The 12816-nt window shown below is 42.0% G+C and overlaps 1 protein-coding gene across 1 annotated transcript; it reads left to right on the forward strand.

Moving 5' to 3' along the window:
- Nucleotides 1–5627: 5627 nt before the first annotated feature.
- LOC123962073 (chymotrypsin-like protease CTRL-1) lies at nt 5628–10347 on the forward strand. The gene is made up of 6 exons (XM_046037979.1): nt 5628–5673; nt 5831–5993; nt 6547–6821; nt 7715–7854; nt 7936–8179; nt 9383–10347. Exons 1-5 carry the CDS (start codon nt 5643–5645, stop codon nt 8176–8178), a joined length of 852 nt encoding a protein of 283 aa, XP_045893935.1. The 5' UTR covers nt 5628–5642; the 3' UTR covers nt 8179; nt 9383–10347.
- The last annotated feature ends 2469 nt before the right edge of the window (nt 10348–12816 follow it).

Consider the following 12816-nt stretch of genomic DNA (forward strand, 5'->3'; position numbering starts at 1 on the left):
CTCGGCATGCTGTCACACGTCTGCCAGGCCACCGTGCACCATACAGAACTCTGGCCGACAAATTGTGCAGTTTGGCTTGATACTCATCAAGTAGGCTATTTGGTTTCTCGTCCTCGTCTGTACTTTTGCATCTGCTTTTGTTTCAGGGGGGCCGCCGTTATTTCTATTCAACTCCCTGCTAAAAGACCCGTCATTATCTGACTCCGATTGGCCCTGAACCTGACGGTATTTATCAAACTAATAATGGCAGTGAATATTTCCCCATCAGGGCAATGATTTGCATGGGATGCTGCATTAATGACAACTCGGAAATACGGGACCAACCGCATCTCGTAGGGGAGACCGGGGGCAATTGTAACATATTTTACATTTTTCTTAATAACTCTTAATAACTACTGGAGATAGACTAGTCATTTTTCGTTAAAAGAAACATATATATGTGCACTAATCAATAATACAATTTATATATTTTCACTTATAAGAACAAGACTAAAATATTTAATTAAATGCAAGAAGTCAGTGTTACAATTGCCCCCGGTCTCCCCTATCTATTCAAAACAAGACGCGCTATTTAGTTCTCAAATACGGGACGATTCCGTATTCAAGGGATGGATGATACCCTAGTTGTACTTTAATCTGTGGAGTCAGGATGTTCTTGTAAATATCCTTGTAAGACATAACCTTGTAAGATTCCCAGAGAACGCCACTATCTGCTAGCCTGACGCCTGAGCTACTGCCTGTACAATATCATTCTAACTGTCGTCTCCCCAACGTCGACAGTTACATAAGAGAAATAGCCAGAGGTAAAAGCTCAGTATACACTTGTGGGGTCACATGTGGACACATCCCTTCAAACAGCTCATATTGATAAACAGAAAGAGAGACAAAACAACCGCAGCCTCCCTTCTCCAGAAAACATGCTGTATAAACAATATTTTTATTTCCTGACTGTCCTCATTCCATAACTTATTTTGTTAAATGTTCACCCTGCCCATCAGAAATATGTGCTGTGTGTTGAAGAAATATTCAAGTTCAGGTGTGAAGAAGTTTCGGAGATTGATGAAGACTTAACATTGGCAACATTGCGTGCCAGCATACAACATGTGACCACATCAAATGCCAACACCAAATCTCAAGTATAACCTTTGGTCCGGTTTATTAGGTTTCTGTCTTCCACTAGTGCCTGTAGGTTTTCCCTCTTAGCTAATCTTTTGATGGCCTTAACCTAGAAAAACATATCTGTCTAGAAACACCTATGTGACGTTTAGATTATAAAATGTCAAATTGAAATCTATTACTAGGGTTGCCACCTTAAATACAGAAAAATTAGGGAGGTGTTGTCGTAGGCAAAAACCGCCGTGCAGATGTCGTCCACTGTCATCCCAACGTGCAACGCCACTGAGGAGGCGACGCCTCTCGTGGAGTACGCTCTGTTGCCATTTACCGGCAGACACATAAGCCTGGGAAATGGCATTGCACAGCCAGTGAGACAAGCGCTGCGCCGAAAGGGGAAGTCCCTCGGACCACTCCCTGAAGTGCACAAACAGACGCTGTGAACGGCACCAGGCGGCCGTGCGCGCCAGATAACAGGACAGCGCTCACACTGGGCAGAGGAGGTGGGATGTGGCATCCTCCACCGACCCATGGGGGGGGGGGAGAAAAGAACCCGAGAGGGTGATGATCCGCGACTGAAAGGAGTTCATAATGCTTTTAGGCAGTTAGGGCGCAGAACAGCCAAGCTGCCGTCGGCCTGAAAGTTGAGACACGATGGAACTAGAGAGAGGGCAGCCAGATCTCTGACTCTCTTGGCCGATGTCAGAGCCAGGAGCAAGGTGACCTTAGCCGAAAGGAATCTCAGGTCTGCCGTCTCTAAAGGCCCAAACGGGGCTTGGATTAAGGCACGTATACAGCGGCAATTCCCACTGTGGGGCAAATGGCCCCGTCACCGGCCTCCGCCTCTGCCCCTAAGGAAACTCTTCTCCAGGTGGTGGGAGAACACAGTCCTGTCCCTCGTGACATGGCGGCAGTGTAGGTTTTAACTGTACTGAACGCCACCCCCCATCCATGAGCAACTGGAAAAACAAAAGCACCGCTGTCAGCGGACAGGCGACCGGGTCCGTCCCCTGGTCCAGACACCAGCATTGGAAAGCCGACCACTTAGAGAAGTAAGAGGACTGATGGGAGGCGGCCCTCGACCGCTGGATGGTGCGAACCACCTCCCGGGAGAGACTTAAGCCCTCCAGGCATCGCCTCTCAGCGGCCAGACCCAGAGAGGCTGGCCGAGGAGCGGGTAACTCCTGATCGCAACCCCCGCCTGAGAGAGAGCGTCCCCCCTCCAGGGAAGTTTCCACGGCTGCCCCGCCAGCAACCACTGGATACACGGAAACCAGGATGCGCTGGTGCACTCCAGGGCCACCAGAGTCACCGCCAAGGTTGAAAACTGCAGGCGATCCAGAAAAGCATACTCCCAGCGCGGGCTCAGTGAAAACCATAGGGCGCACTGAGCATTCTCCTTGTTGGCAAACAGATCCACCTCTGCCCTGCTGAACCGGAGCTAGATCTGGTCGCCAGATCAGGATGGAGGTGCCAGTCATCTGGGCGAATAAGGGGTTCTACTCCCGCTACTTCCTGGTCAGGAAAAAGACGGGCGGTGAGAGGCCCATCCTGGACCTGTCACTGTTCAACAGGGCGATTATCGTGAGACCTTTTCGCATGGTAACAGTGAAACAGGTGATGGAGTGTGTGCACCAGGGAGTCTGGCTCTCCTCCATCGACCTGAAGGACGCGTACTTTGAAATGAAATGAAAACCGCAGAAACTTTCTTTCAAGTGTGTCGAGACGGCCCTGGAGCTGCTGCGGCTGTCAGGTATCAAGTTCCTGTTTTATCTAGACGACCTGCCCCTGGACGAAGTGGTGGTGCAGACGGCCCAGCACGTGCTGGTCCCGCAGCAGAGGGGAGAATGTCGGATCGTTTATATGGAGAGGCCTGCGGCCCTGCCACAGACCACCCACCACCTGAGAAAGGTAGGTGAGTCTCTGGGAGGGGAGAGGAGCACTCTTCTTCCAGTTCACCGTGAAGCCCAGGTAAGACAGGTGTGCGACTAGCTGGGAGAAGAATGGAGCCATCCAACTCCCGCTCTTCTGTCAACAGCAGATCGAGGGCTTCGTCCAGAGAGCAGGTGCACCGCCATACCTCCTCATCCTGAACGGCAAGCTATCCGCCCAGCCATGCCACTCTTCGGGGGAGAGAAGGGCGCAGAATGGTCAGTGGGAACCAAGAGTGAGCGCTCGGCTGGCGTGCTCTGGCCCGAAGCTTTGAGACATGGTAATGAATGAAAAGCTCATGGAATCGCTTTCTTAAATTTAGCTACAGGACTATCAGATAAAGATAAAGACACCTCATATAGAAATGTTTGCCTACTGGCATGTAGTCGAGCAATAGGACCTAAAATGCAAATTGAATCTAATAGAGATAAACACAGTACCAAGGCTATCATTCTTAATGTCCACATGAATATTAAAAACCCCTATAATAATAATTTTATCTGTTTTAAGGACTAAAGGATGGTCGTTTTACTTAAGTAAAAGATCTAAGCACTGCCTCAGAAAGTCCCATATAATGGCAATTTCTTTCTTGTTAGAAGAAAAGATCTGAGCCTTTTGCAAAAACTTGCTGAGAAACATTCTTGATGGCATGCAATAAAAACTGACATTTGGCTTTATTGTGGTGACAATGATTACTTGTTCATCTTGTTCCAAATCAAGTTCATTTGTTCACAGGAAGCCTGAGGCTGTTTGACTTGTTTATTCATTAGTATTTGAAATGTGTGCAGGGTTTTTCCCAGCAGAATATAAAGCAGTTGAAATTAGCTTCACCTTGTTCAGCTACAACTAGAGTTGGGCGATCTTCTCTTTTTTCATATCATCCACTCAAGCTCACGATAGGCGATCCAATCCCCAGAGGGCCGTGTTACGTAGCAGCGTGCCAGGGAAATGCCAGCATAGAAGATTTAGGCTTAGTGTCAAAGAGTGACATCACATATTTGGGCCTATTCTTATCTTTAATATCACAATCCAAATCATAGTCATAACTTAACTATTATGTGGGGTGAGATCCACAGAAAGAGAAGGCAGACAAACTGGTTGGTAGTTAAGGATTTAAAATTTTTGGTAATAGCATGCTAACTTCAACAACCTAGCTGTATTCTAATATTAACATTAACAGCTATACTTATTATTATATTATTTTTCTTTGATTGTTGAAAAGCACTTTCTTACCTGTAATGAAAAATGCTGTATTAAAGCTATAATTGTTATTATTAAGACAAAAAGGTTGAATCTGTAACAATGCATTGTATTTTTTAAGGTTTATCATGTTTGTTTTTAAAATCTTAATCTAAAAACGTTACTAGTTACTACAGGTGGTGAAAAGGGAATTCTCAAGTACTTCAATATTATACTTAAGAACAGTACTTTAGTAAATGTACTTAGGTCATACATGTGACATTTTTGATGTTTTGTGAAACAGGTGATAGGTGAGATGTTGGGCGTGTCACTGGACAGTTGGGCTTGTGTTGGAGGTAGACAGGGAGGGAGGGAGGGAGGAGAGAAGAAGGGTATTAAAGCAGGTGCATTTCTGATGATATGGACTTGCAGCGATGGCTTTCTACAAAGTGATCTGTGTGGCAACTCTGCTGACTCTCCTGACACAAGGTAAGAACCCTCCTCACTGTGCACAGAGGAAGTAGAATATTGAAATTAAGTAAAAGTAAATAATATATTGCATTTTTAAAAAGATATTAATCTGCACGTGAGCAGTAACTATAGACATCCGTTAAATGTAATGGAATAAAAATAGTTTTGCACTGAACTCATGGCTTTGTTTAGACTGAATTATAACTTCGCCTGGATGCATAAAAGTGAAATAGCATAAATTCATTGCAAAGGACTGCTTCAATGTTGTTGTTTAACATGCAGTATGACAGTAACAGACTACTCTGTATTAGCAGATCATTATGAAAGGAAATTTGAGGGCAGCTGAGAGAAATAAATTCTATATTTTTTGTCAGTCACTGTTTGCATTCATCCTATGAGAGAAACATCAAGACCTTTTCCTTTCTGTATACCTTTGCCAGCTACATAGCACACACAGTTTAATGCCTACAAGCACATAGACACAATCAAACAGGTGCTCAATGGCAACCTAACCCTGAAATGATAACAGCATCTTAAACAGGGGAACTGCAGAAATAAGTTTAGGCCCAACAAAATCCGTAGAAAAAGCACTTGTACTCACAATATCCTTAGTAAAGAATTCCAAAACAATCAAATTTGGGAGCTATGTAACCCTCTCCTCCTATTCCTTTCTTTCCTGTGTCTACTTGAACCAACTTTTATGTTTGAATGGTATGACTGCTAGCTTGCAGGTGTGCTCTGCTGATCTTCGTCAGATTTTGCGTTTCACCCATAAAATGTATTTTAAAAACTCTTGTCTTCTTGTCACATGATCAAATAGATTGGGAAACAATATACACATATTACCCAGCAATCATGATTGCATACCAATTGGGGAGGTGTTGGTGGAGTGGAGTGGATGCATGATACAAAATTGCAATTTTAAAAGTATTTTTTTTGTTTGTTTTATGTTTTCAGAGTCTCATTCACAACTAAATGGTAAGTCAAAGTTTCTACTCACACTTCTTTACTTCCTTTCTGTCTGTCTGTCATTAAAACATTGAAAACATGCTTTTGGGACATAAACATGTTGTTAATAGCTACATAGCTACAGCTATTGTTAATATGTGCTCACTGTCTTTGTCTCTCTCCTCAGTGTGCGGTAAGCCTCCGCTCAACACTAAGATTGTGGGAGGAGAGGTGGCCTCTGCAGGCAGCTGGCCCTGGCAGGCCAGTCTGCAAGGCTCTGGGTCCCACGTCTGTGGAGGATCCCTCATTAACAATCAATGGGTGCTGACTGCTGCTCACTGCTGTGCAATGTAAGCATTGAGGGTAGAGCCGCGACAAAACACAACATGCCATGCAGTGGCATAAACAGCCTGTGTGAGGCTGTGGTTCTCAAAGTGGGGTTTGGGATCTCTCCAAGGGGTCGCATGATAAATCTGAGGGGTCTTGAGATGATTGACAGGACAGAACAAAAATTTGTTCTGCTATAAATTTAATTATTTTATCATTCATCATCAATCAAGAAGAAGAACTGTGTTGTTTCAACCTGTGATGAAGGGTAGAAGCAGATAATGATTCATTATGAGTGGTCACCAGCCAACAAGGTTGGGAAGAAGAAAATAGGCACTTAAGGAAGAGTTTTGGCTTCATTTTAGGTTAAATTTTTGTCCTACATAGCTTAACAACTAACAATAAGTGAGTGGCCCAAGAGCCCCTCTGGCAAGTCAGGGGCCAGACTGATATTCTGCTTAAAGCAGCTATAATTGCTGTTTTTATAATAACAAATGTGACAACATTTGAAACCACTGACTCCCTGACTTCCTGAGATTAATTTGCACTGTTTTGTTTCTCTTCTGATTACCTCAGAGAAGACATAAGCACGAGCACTCTGACTGTGGTTCTGGGTCTCCAGAGTCTAGAGGTACCAAACCCCAATCAGGTGTCTCGGAAAGTCTCAAAGATCATCATTCATTCCGGCTATAATTCCAAAACTTATTACAACGACATCTGCCTCCTGAAGCTCTCCTCACCGGTGAAATTCACCAAATACATCCAGCCCGTCTGCCTGGCAGCCCCAGGCAGCACCTTCTACAACGGCACTGAAGCCTGGGTCACCGGCTGGGGCAAAAGCAGATATGGAGGTGAGTCAGAAACACCTGGATTACATTTATTTTCAGAGTCTGACTACTTGACTACTGACTACAACTACTGACTTGTAGTTTCTCCTTTACCTGTCCGATAGAGATATACAGGAGATAACAAAACGATACTCTAATACAAAGCTTGTTTTCTTTTAGGATAATTTAAGTGTGACTTTGACTATTCAGTTGGTAGAGTACAGGACTCTCAGCCTAAGGGTTGTGTGTTTAATCCCCACTTTAAGTGGATATATTTTTTATTTTTCCTCTTCAACAAATTAATTATGAGACTGTTTTACATGCTCACGATAACACATGTGCTGGAGAGTGTGTGTCCCTACAATTGGTCTATATTGTCAAGCTGTTGAGTAGGTATTGTTAAAACACAAGACATACAGTATCTTAAGGAAATTTTTTGACATAGTTACATTTTATATTTCATCTTTCTTACTGAAAATAAAAAAAATAAATGTGCACATTAGCTGATGTTTAGATGTGACGCAACTGTCAAAAAAGTGGTCAATAACATCAGATTCACTTTAACACTGGCAGACAAATGTACAGTACGTGCACTTTATAAACCCGGATGATGTTCTGGCTGTCCTTCCTTGCCAACATCGTTGTCCTCTTCTACTCTGCATTTTAGCTCTTTAGCTGCTCTTCAGACTCCTGAAGAAAAATGGAAGCTGACTATACGTCTCACCCCAATGTATAGGCAGAGTGAGGCTCATCACGTCGCTGGGCGTGGAGAAAGCTCTATTAGTACTGCACTTATGAGCGAGGGATAAACCCACTAGCGATGGCTGAAGTCTGTAATAAAATAGAAATATCCATTTTGTGTACAAACATATTTCACCCCTTGTGTTGATTACTAAACTGAATTTGTGTCTCTTCAGTATTCATTCCTCTTTCAGAAGACCTAATGGAGGTGCAGGTGCCGATTGTGGGGAACAGACAGTGTAACTGTAACTATGGAGTGGGCGTCATCACAGACAACATGATCTGCGCTGGCGTAGGAGGGAAGAGCTCCTGTCAGGTGATCACTTTTACATCTGTGTTTGTGTCAGATTTGAGCTTCTGCAAAGATTCCTTCTCTTAAATGTTTCTTTCCTTAAAGGGGGATTCGGGAGGTCCGCTGCAGAGCAAGCAGGGCGGCCGCTGGATCCAGGAGGGAATTGTGAGTTTTGCAATAGGCTGTGCCGAGACTCAATTCCCAACAGTCTACACCAGAGTGTCCCGTTATAGGTCCTGGATCAACAAGCAGATCACCAGCAACCAGCCAGGCTTCAAGACCTTCAAGTCCACTGGGATGGACGGCGACCTCAGTGTCACCTGTCCTGGCCTGCCACAAGGCCACTAATGTAAGTGCCTGCAATGTCCAGACTTTTATTCTACATTTCGCCTCAGAAAGCTATAAAATTATATATTTTTCTTCTTCAAAACACAATTTTGGATCTGGATAGTTTTAGGATGCAATACAGGCTGAGGTACAGTTGTTCGCACATTAACACACAAACTAGGTGAAGTCTACCTTACCCACTGAGAGCAGACTGTTTTTTGGATCAAACAATTTTGGATCCCATGGTACTAGTGTTGTAGTCAAGACCGCCCAAACCGAGACCAAGTCAAGACCAAGACCAGAGTTTATCGAGACCGAGGCAAGACCAAGACTTTTAGGGGCTGAGACCAAGTCGATTCGAAGTCCTGATTCGACTACCAATCTCACAGTCGAATCTTCGCAGTGGCATTATGAAATGAGGATCATGCCATTTTGGTTATGTGGGGGGGTCTCAATGGCCATATTACATATGTAATTTTACAAAAATGTAAAAAAATATATAATTTTTTTATAATTTACAGAGAACTACTGGTTTTCTCCCACTAACTTAATATACGGCCTATGGTCATATATAAACATCAACGTATAATGCTGTTTAAGATAATATAAAAACAAAACAACTTTTAATAAATTAATAAATAATAATACAAATCTTAATAAAAGTGTGTGAATAAATGCAAAATTGTTACCCTAACCTTGAGTGTGCATGTGTGGGTGCAGCATGTAGAAGAGGAAGAGAGATGGGGCACCAGCTGCGGTGTTGTGCACAGTTGTGCGTGCACTTCGCAGGATGTTTGAATCATTTATCACCACTGATGAACCACACAGAGAGTATTATATGACATTACATTCATTTAGCTGACGCTTTTATCCACAGCAGCTTATAATTGCTACATATGTCAGAGGTAGTACGCCTCAGGAACAACGAGGGATTAAGTGTTTTGTTTAGGAACACATTGGTGGATGTGTCACAGCCTCCCACACTGAAGGCATGTGTCTTAAAAAACTGTATTGCTTGTTTGGACTAGTCTCGCTTTAAAATGAAACATAAACATTTCAAGGCGTCTCTGGAAAAATGCTTATTCACTTTACACACTCACAAGAGAGCTTGATGAGAAGACAAAATGACGTATTGATCGTACAGCACATTTAGAAAAAGGTAAGATTTATTTTCCATTTCACAAAAAGTTGGACTTGAACACATCTGTCCTGTTTGTTTGTTCAGGGTGATCTGGCGGTGAGCAGAGCGGCTCTTGGTTACAGGCAGCAGTGTTGTTAGTTGGAAACAATCAACAACGCCACCTTCCTGGCTCAGACTCCACCAACACCACCAGCAACAACATCATAGCTGCCGGCAATATACCAACTAGCAGCGGGGGCGCTCCTGCTCACTCCCCCTTCCTCTTCTTCCAATTCCTCATCAGCTTTCTCTCTAAAATGATTGGTATAAAATGAATAAATGAATGACAATGAATTGTTTAAGCAGCACGAAACAAATGTAGGTATATGTAGCCTGGCTTACTAGCGTGTCAAGGTTTTTGAAGGATCCAGACGTTATGCAAAATACAAGATGATGATTTGTCATTTACAAAAAACTTCCCCCTCAAATAACTGAAAACAGGATGTTTATTGATTACATTGCAGATAGAATTAAACTAATGCTGTCATGGAATTTCTTACAATCGTTAACAAATGGATTAAAAAACTTAAAGGAGCATATTTTAGAGGTCAGAGGATCACATGTTCATCATGTACCTATCTGAGCTAGTGTACCTTACTGTACAATTATATCTAAAGTGAACAAGCAGCTTTTGCTCTAAAAATACTTTAACTGAACTTTACATTGATAATAATTTGGTTTGAAAGATAAATTTTAATTTTAAGTCTTGTCAAGCTTTGCTGTGGCAACAACTGTCCTGTAGATGTGAAAGTGCTGAACTATTAACCCCTTTGATTTTTTTATTTATCACAATAACCTGTTTTTAATTAAGGGAAATCCTTTCTGTCGGCTTTGAGCACATGTATGAACTCAACTAATCCAAATGTCCTGCAGTAAATCCTCCTTCATGATGGTTTTAATCTGTTTGTGTTAAAACTGTTTTAGAGACGTGCTGATTCAACTGTATTTGGAGGCTGAAGTTGTGTTCTTGAAGCCACGCTTGTATCAAAATAAAAAAAGAATTGAGCAAACGAAGATACGCTCACATTTTTTGCTACAGTTGCTGAAGTGAATATGAAAACACGCACACTCATATATCACAAAAATGTGAACACAAAGATAAATTCATGCTATCAGAGTTTCACACCATTAGAATATTTTCCTAAAAAAAAACAACTTGAATATTTGTTATATGTTTTCACTCATATTTAACTCACAAAGTTCTGCACGCTCTCACTTTTGCTCCACATTACTCAGTGAAATGTGGAGCACCCGTCCTCAGACTTCTCTCCTGAGGCCCCTCTAACGTATTACCCCACTTTATTAGTGGGAGGTTCATTCAGTAATAATTTCATTATAATTTGAAGCCCAATTATATGTGTAGCTAAGGGCAGGATAATTTTGGTTACTACCTGCCGTTGTTTTGCAGGGAACAGTTGGGTGTAACAAGTCAATTTGTTTATAAAACACATTTAAAAACCACCAATGTTGAACAAAGTGCTGTACAAAGTTATGTGATTAAACCTGTTAAGCCATGAATTACGCGGTACCGGGGAGGACGATTGATTTTCGTGCAAAATGCTATTGAGAAATCCATGTCAGTTCCTAGTATTTTGTCACCCTATCCATGCCACACACCTCTGTGAAGCTAGGAGGCTCAAACCAACCATTTTGGTACTCTATGCTCAAATTAACTTACACTAGTTGTATCATGTTTTATTTCACTCACTCATTTTGCAAACAGACACAGAAGTTAGAAGCAGGGGTGTAGAAACTAAAATCAGCAGGGAGTGGTATACAGGGTTGGAGTTAGTTGGGAGCCAGTGGGTGTCGTGTAAAAAAAAAGACTTGGGCCAGATAAGAAAGCTTGAACTTGAACCAACATTTTTATAATCAACAAAAACAGACACCAATTAGAACACAAAAGTCAGAGATCGGTGCAAAATAGAGCCCCATTCTGTTACCAGAACAGAGACCCGAGTCGACATGAAAACCATGTCACGACTGACTTTCACCTCCTTTTATAGCTCTGTTTCTTGGCTTCACATCATCTCTTGGCTCTCTTTCCTACTGCACCTGAATCTGGGAAAGTCCCTGACTGCCTGCTCCTCCTCTCTGTGTACTTTGCATGCACTCCGCTTGATCATAACATTTCATCCATAACCTGACTTTTGTGGAATAAACTGGTGTTGTTTGTGCTCCGTGCTAGAAACAGGACATTCTTACTGTGATGCACTATATTGATGTATGTTTTGTAATACAATTTTCACAAAATCTGCTTCTATATTTTCCTTTGCCAGTGTTTTTGATGCTCCCTCCCTTTGCTCCCAAAGCACAGTGCTTGCTCACACACATGTGCTACTGCTGAGCCTGGGCAGTTAGATACAGAAAGGAGCACATACACTCACTTTACACTATAAAATAACATTTTAAATGATGAAAATGTAGACCACCATTGCTCTAGTGATTAATGATAACAATTTAGGCTGTAATGCTCTAAAAAAAATCACAACATGGGAGCTCAGCTCACATAAGGAGGTCTGAGCTCAGTAAAATCATTCTTCTACGGGGTCTCTAATTCATTTATCAACAACCATTATTTTGAATTACAAATAATGTGTTTTTCATTGTAATCAGTACTATTATTTAGGCTACATTAAAAAGACTAAAATTGACATATTTTTCTAATAAGCCACGTAATCTCTGTCGGCAGAGAGAGAGCAGGGAGAAAAGAGGCTCTTTCAAGCAGCAGTGTGCCGAAAGTTGGAAAGAAGTTTTGGTGAACCAACCAATCAGTTGAAATATAGAAGAAACAAATGTGAATTATCTAAAAAACTAACTTAAGCTAAAACAACAAGCTGCTGATCGCTGCATTATAATCTACTGTATTTTATATATTTTGAATTGTCACCTGCCACCTTAATTTTGTTTCCCTTCATATAAATAAAGACATTTCCACCATAAGTTGGTGCAGAAAATGTCTCCAGAATGCAGGAAATTAAGTTGAAGGACCCCCAGACCCCCCCACTGATAAATTTCAACATTGAATATTTATTCATAATACTGTTAAAAACCTTTCGTTTTGTTCTCATTCCCCAAGTGACCCCCACAAAACTCAGATTATAACTCGAGGCTGAAAACGTTCCATTTTATTGTAACATAGCACACTGTGTTAAAAGAGATGCTAGCAAAGTAAATAAGCCAGTACTCCGTTTGATGCACATCCAGCAGCTGGGCTCCCATTTGTTGTTTTTACCCCGGCTTCATTCTTATCCAACTTTCTCACCCAAACACAGCTGAAATTGCTCCTTGCCAGAGTTGAAACACAAACCTTAAACCTTTGCAGGAAGATCAAGCTAGCAGACACGTCATCTGCAGCAACTGAACCAAACATGTAAATATTATTCAGCTGGTAATAACAAGTTAAAAAGAAAACCAGTTGGCAGACTAACATTTACCTTTGGAGGATAATGCAACTTAAATTATTGACGCAGATTGTC

Source organism: Micropterus dolomieu, linkage group LG02 (assembly GCF_021292245.1).
Source record: "Micropterus dolomieu isolate WLL.071019.BEF.003 ecotype Adirondacks linkage group LG02, ASM2129224v1, whole genome shotgun sequence".
Lineage (NCBI taxonomy): Eukaryota > Metazoa > Chordata > Actinopteri > Centrarchiformes > Centrarchidae > Micropterus > Micropterus dolomieu.

Coding starts and splice junctions, on each gene's coding strand:
- LOC123962073 (XM_046037979.1), top strand. CDS start 5,643: ATGTTTTCAGAGTCTCATTCACAACTAAATG. Junction 5,674..5,830: donor GTCTCATTCACAACTAAATG/GTAAGTCAAAGT, acceptor CTCTCTCCTCAG/TGTGCGGTAAGCCTCCGCTC. Junction 6,822..7,714: donor GGGCAAAAGCAGATATGGAG/GTGAGTCAGAAA, acceptor GTGTCTCTTCAG/TATTCATTCCTCTTTCAGAA.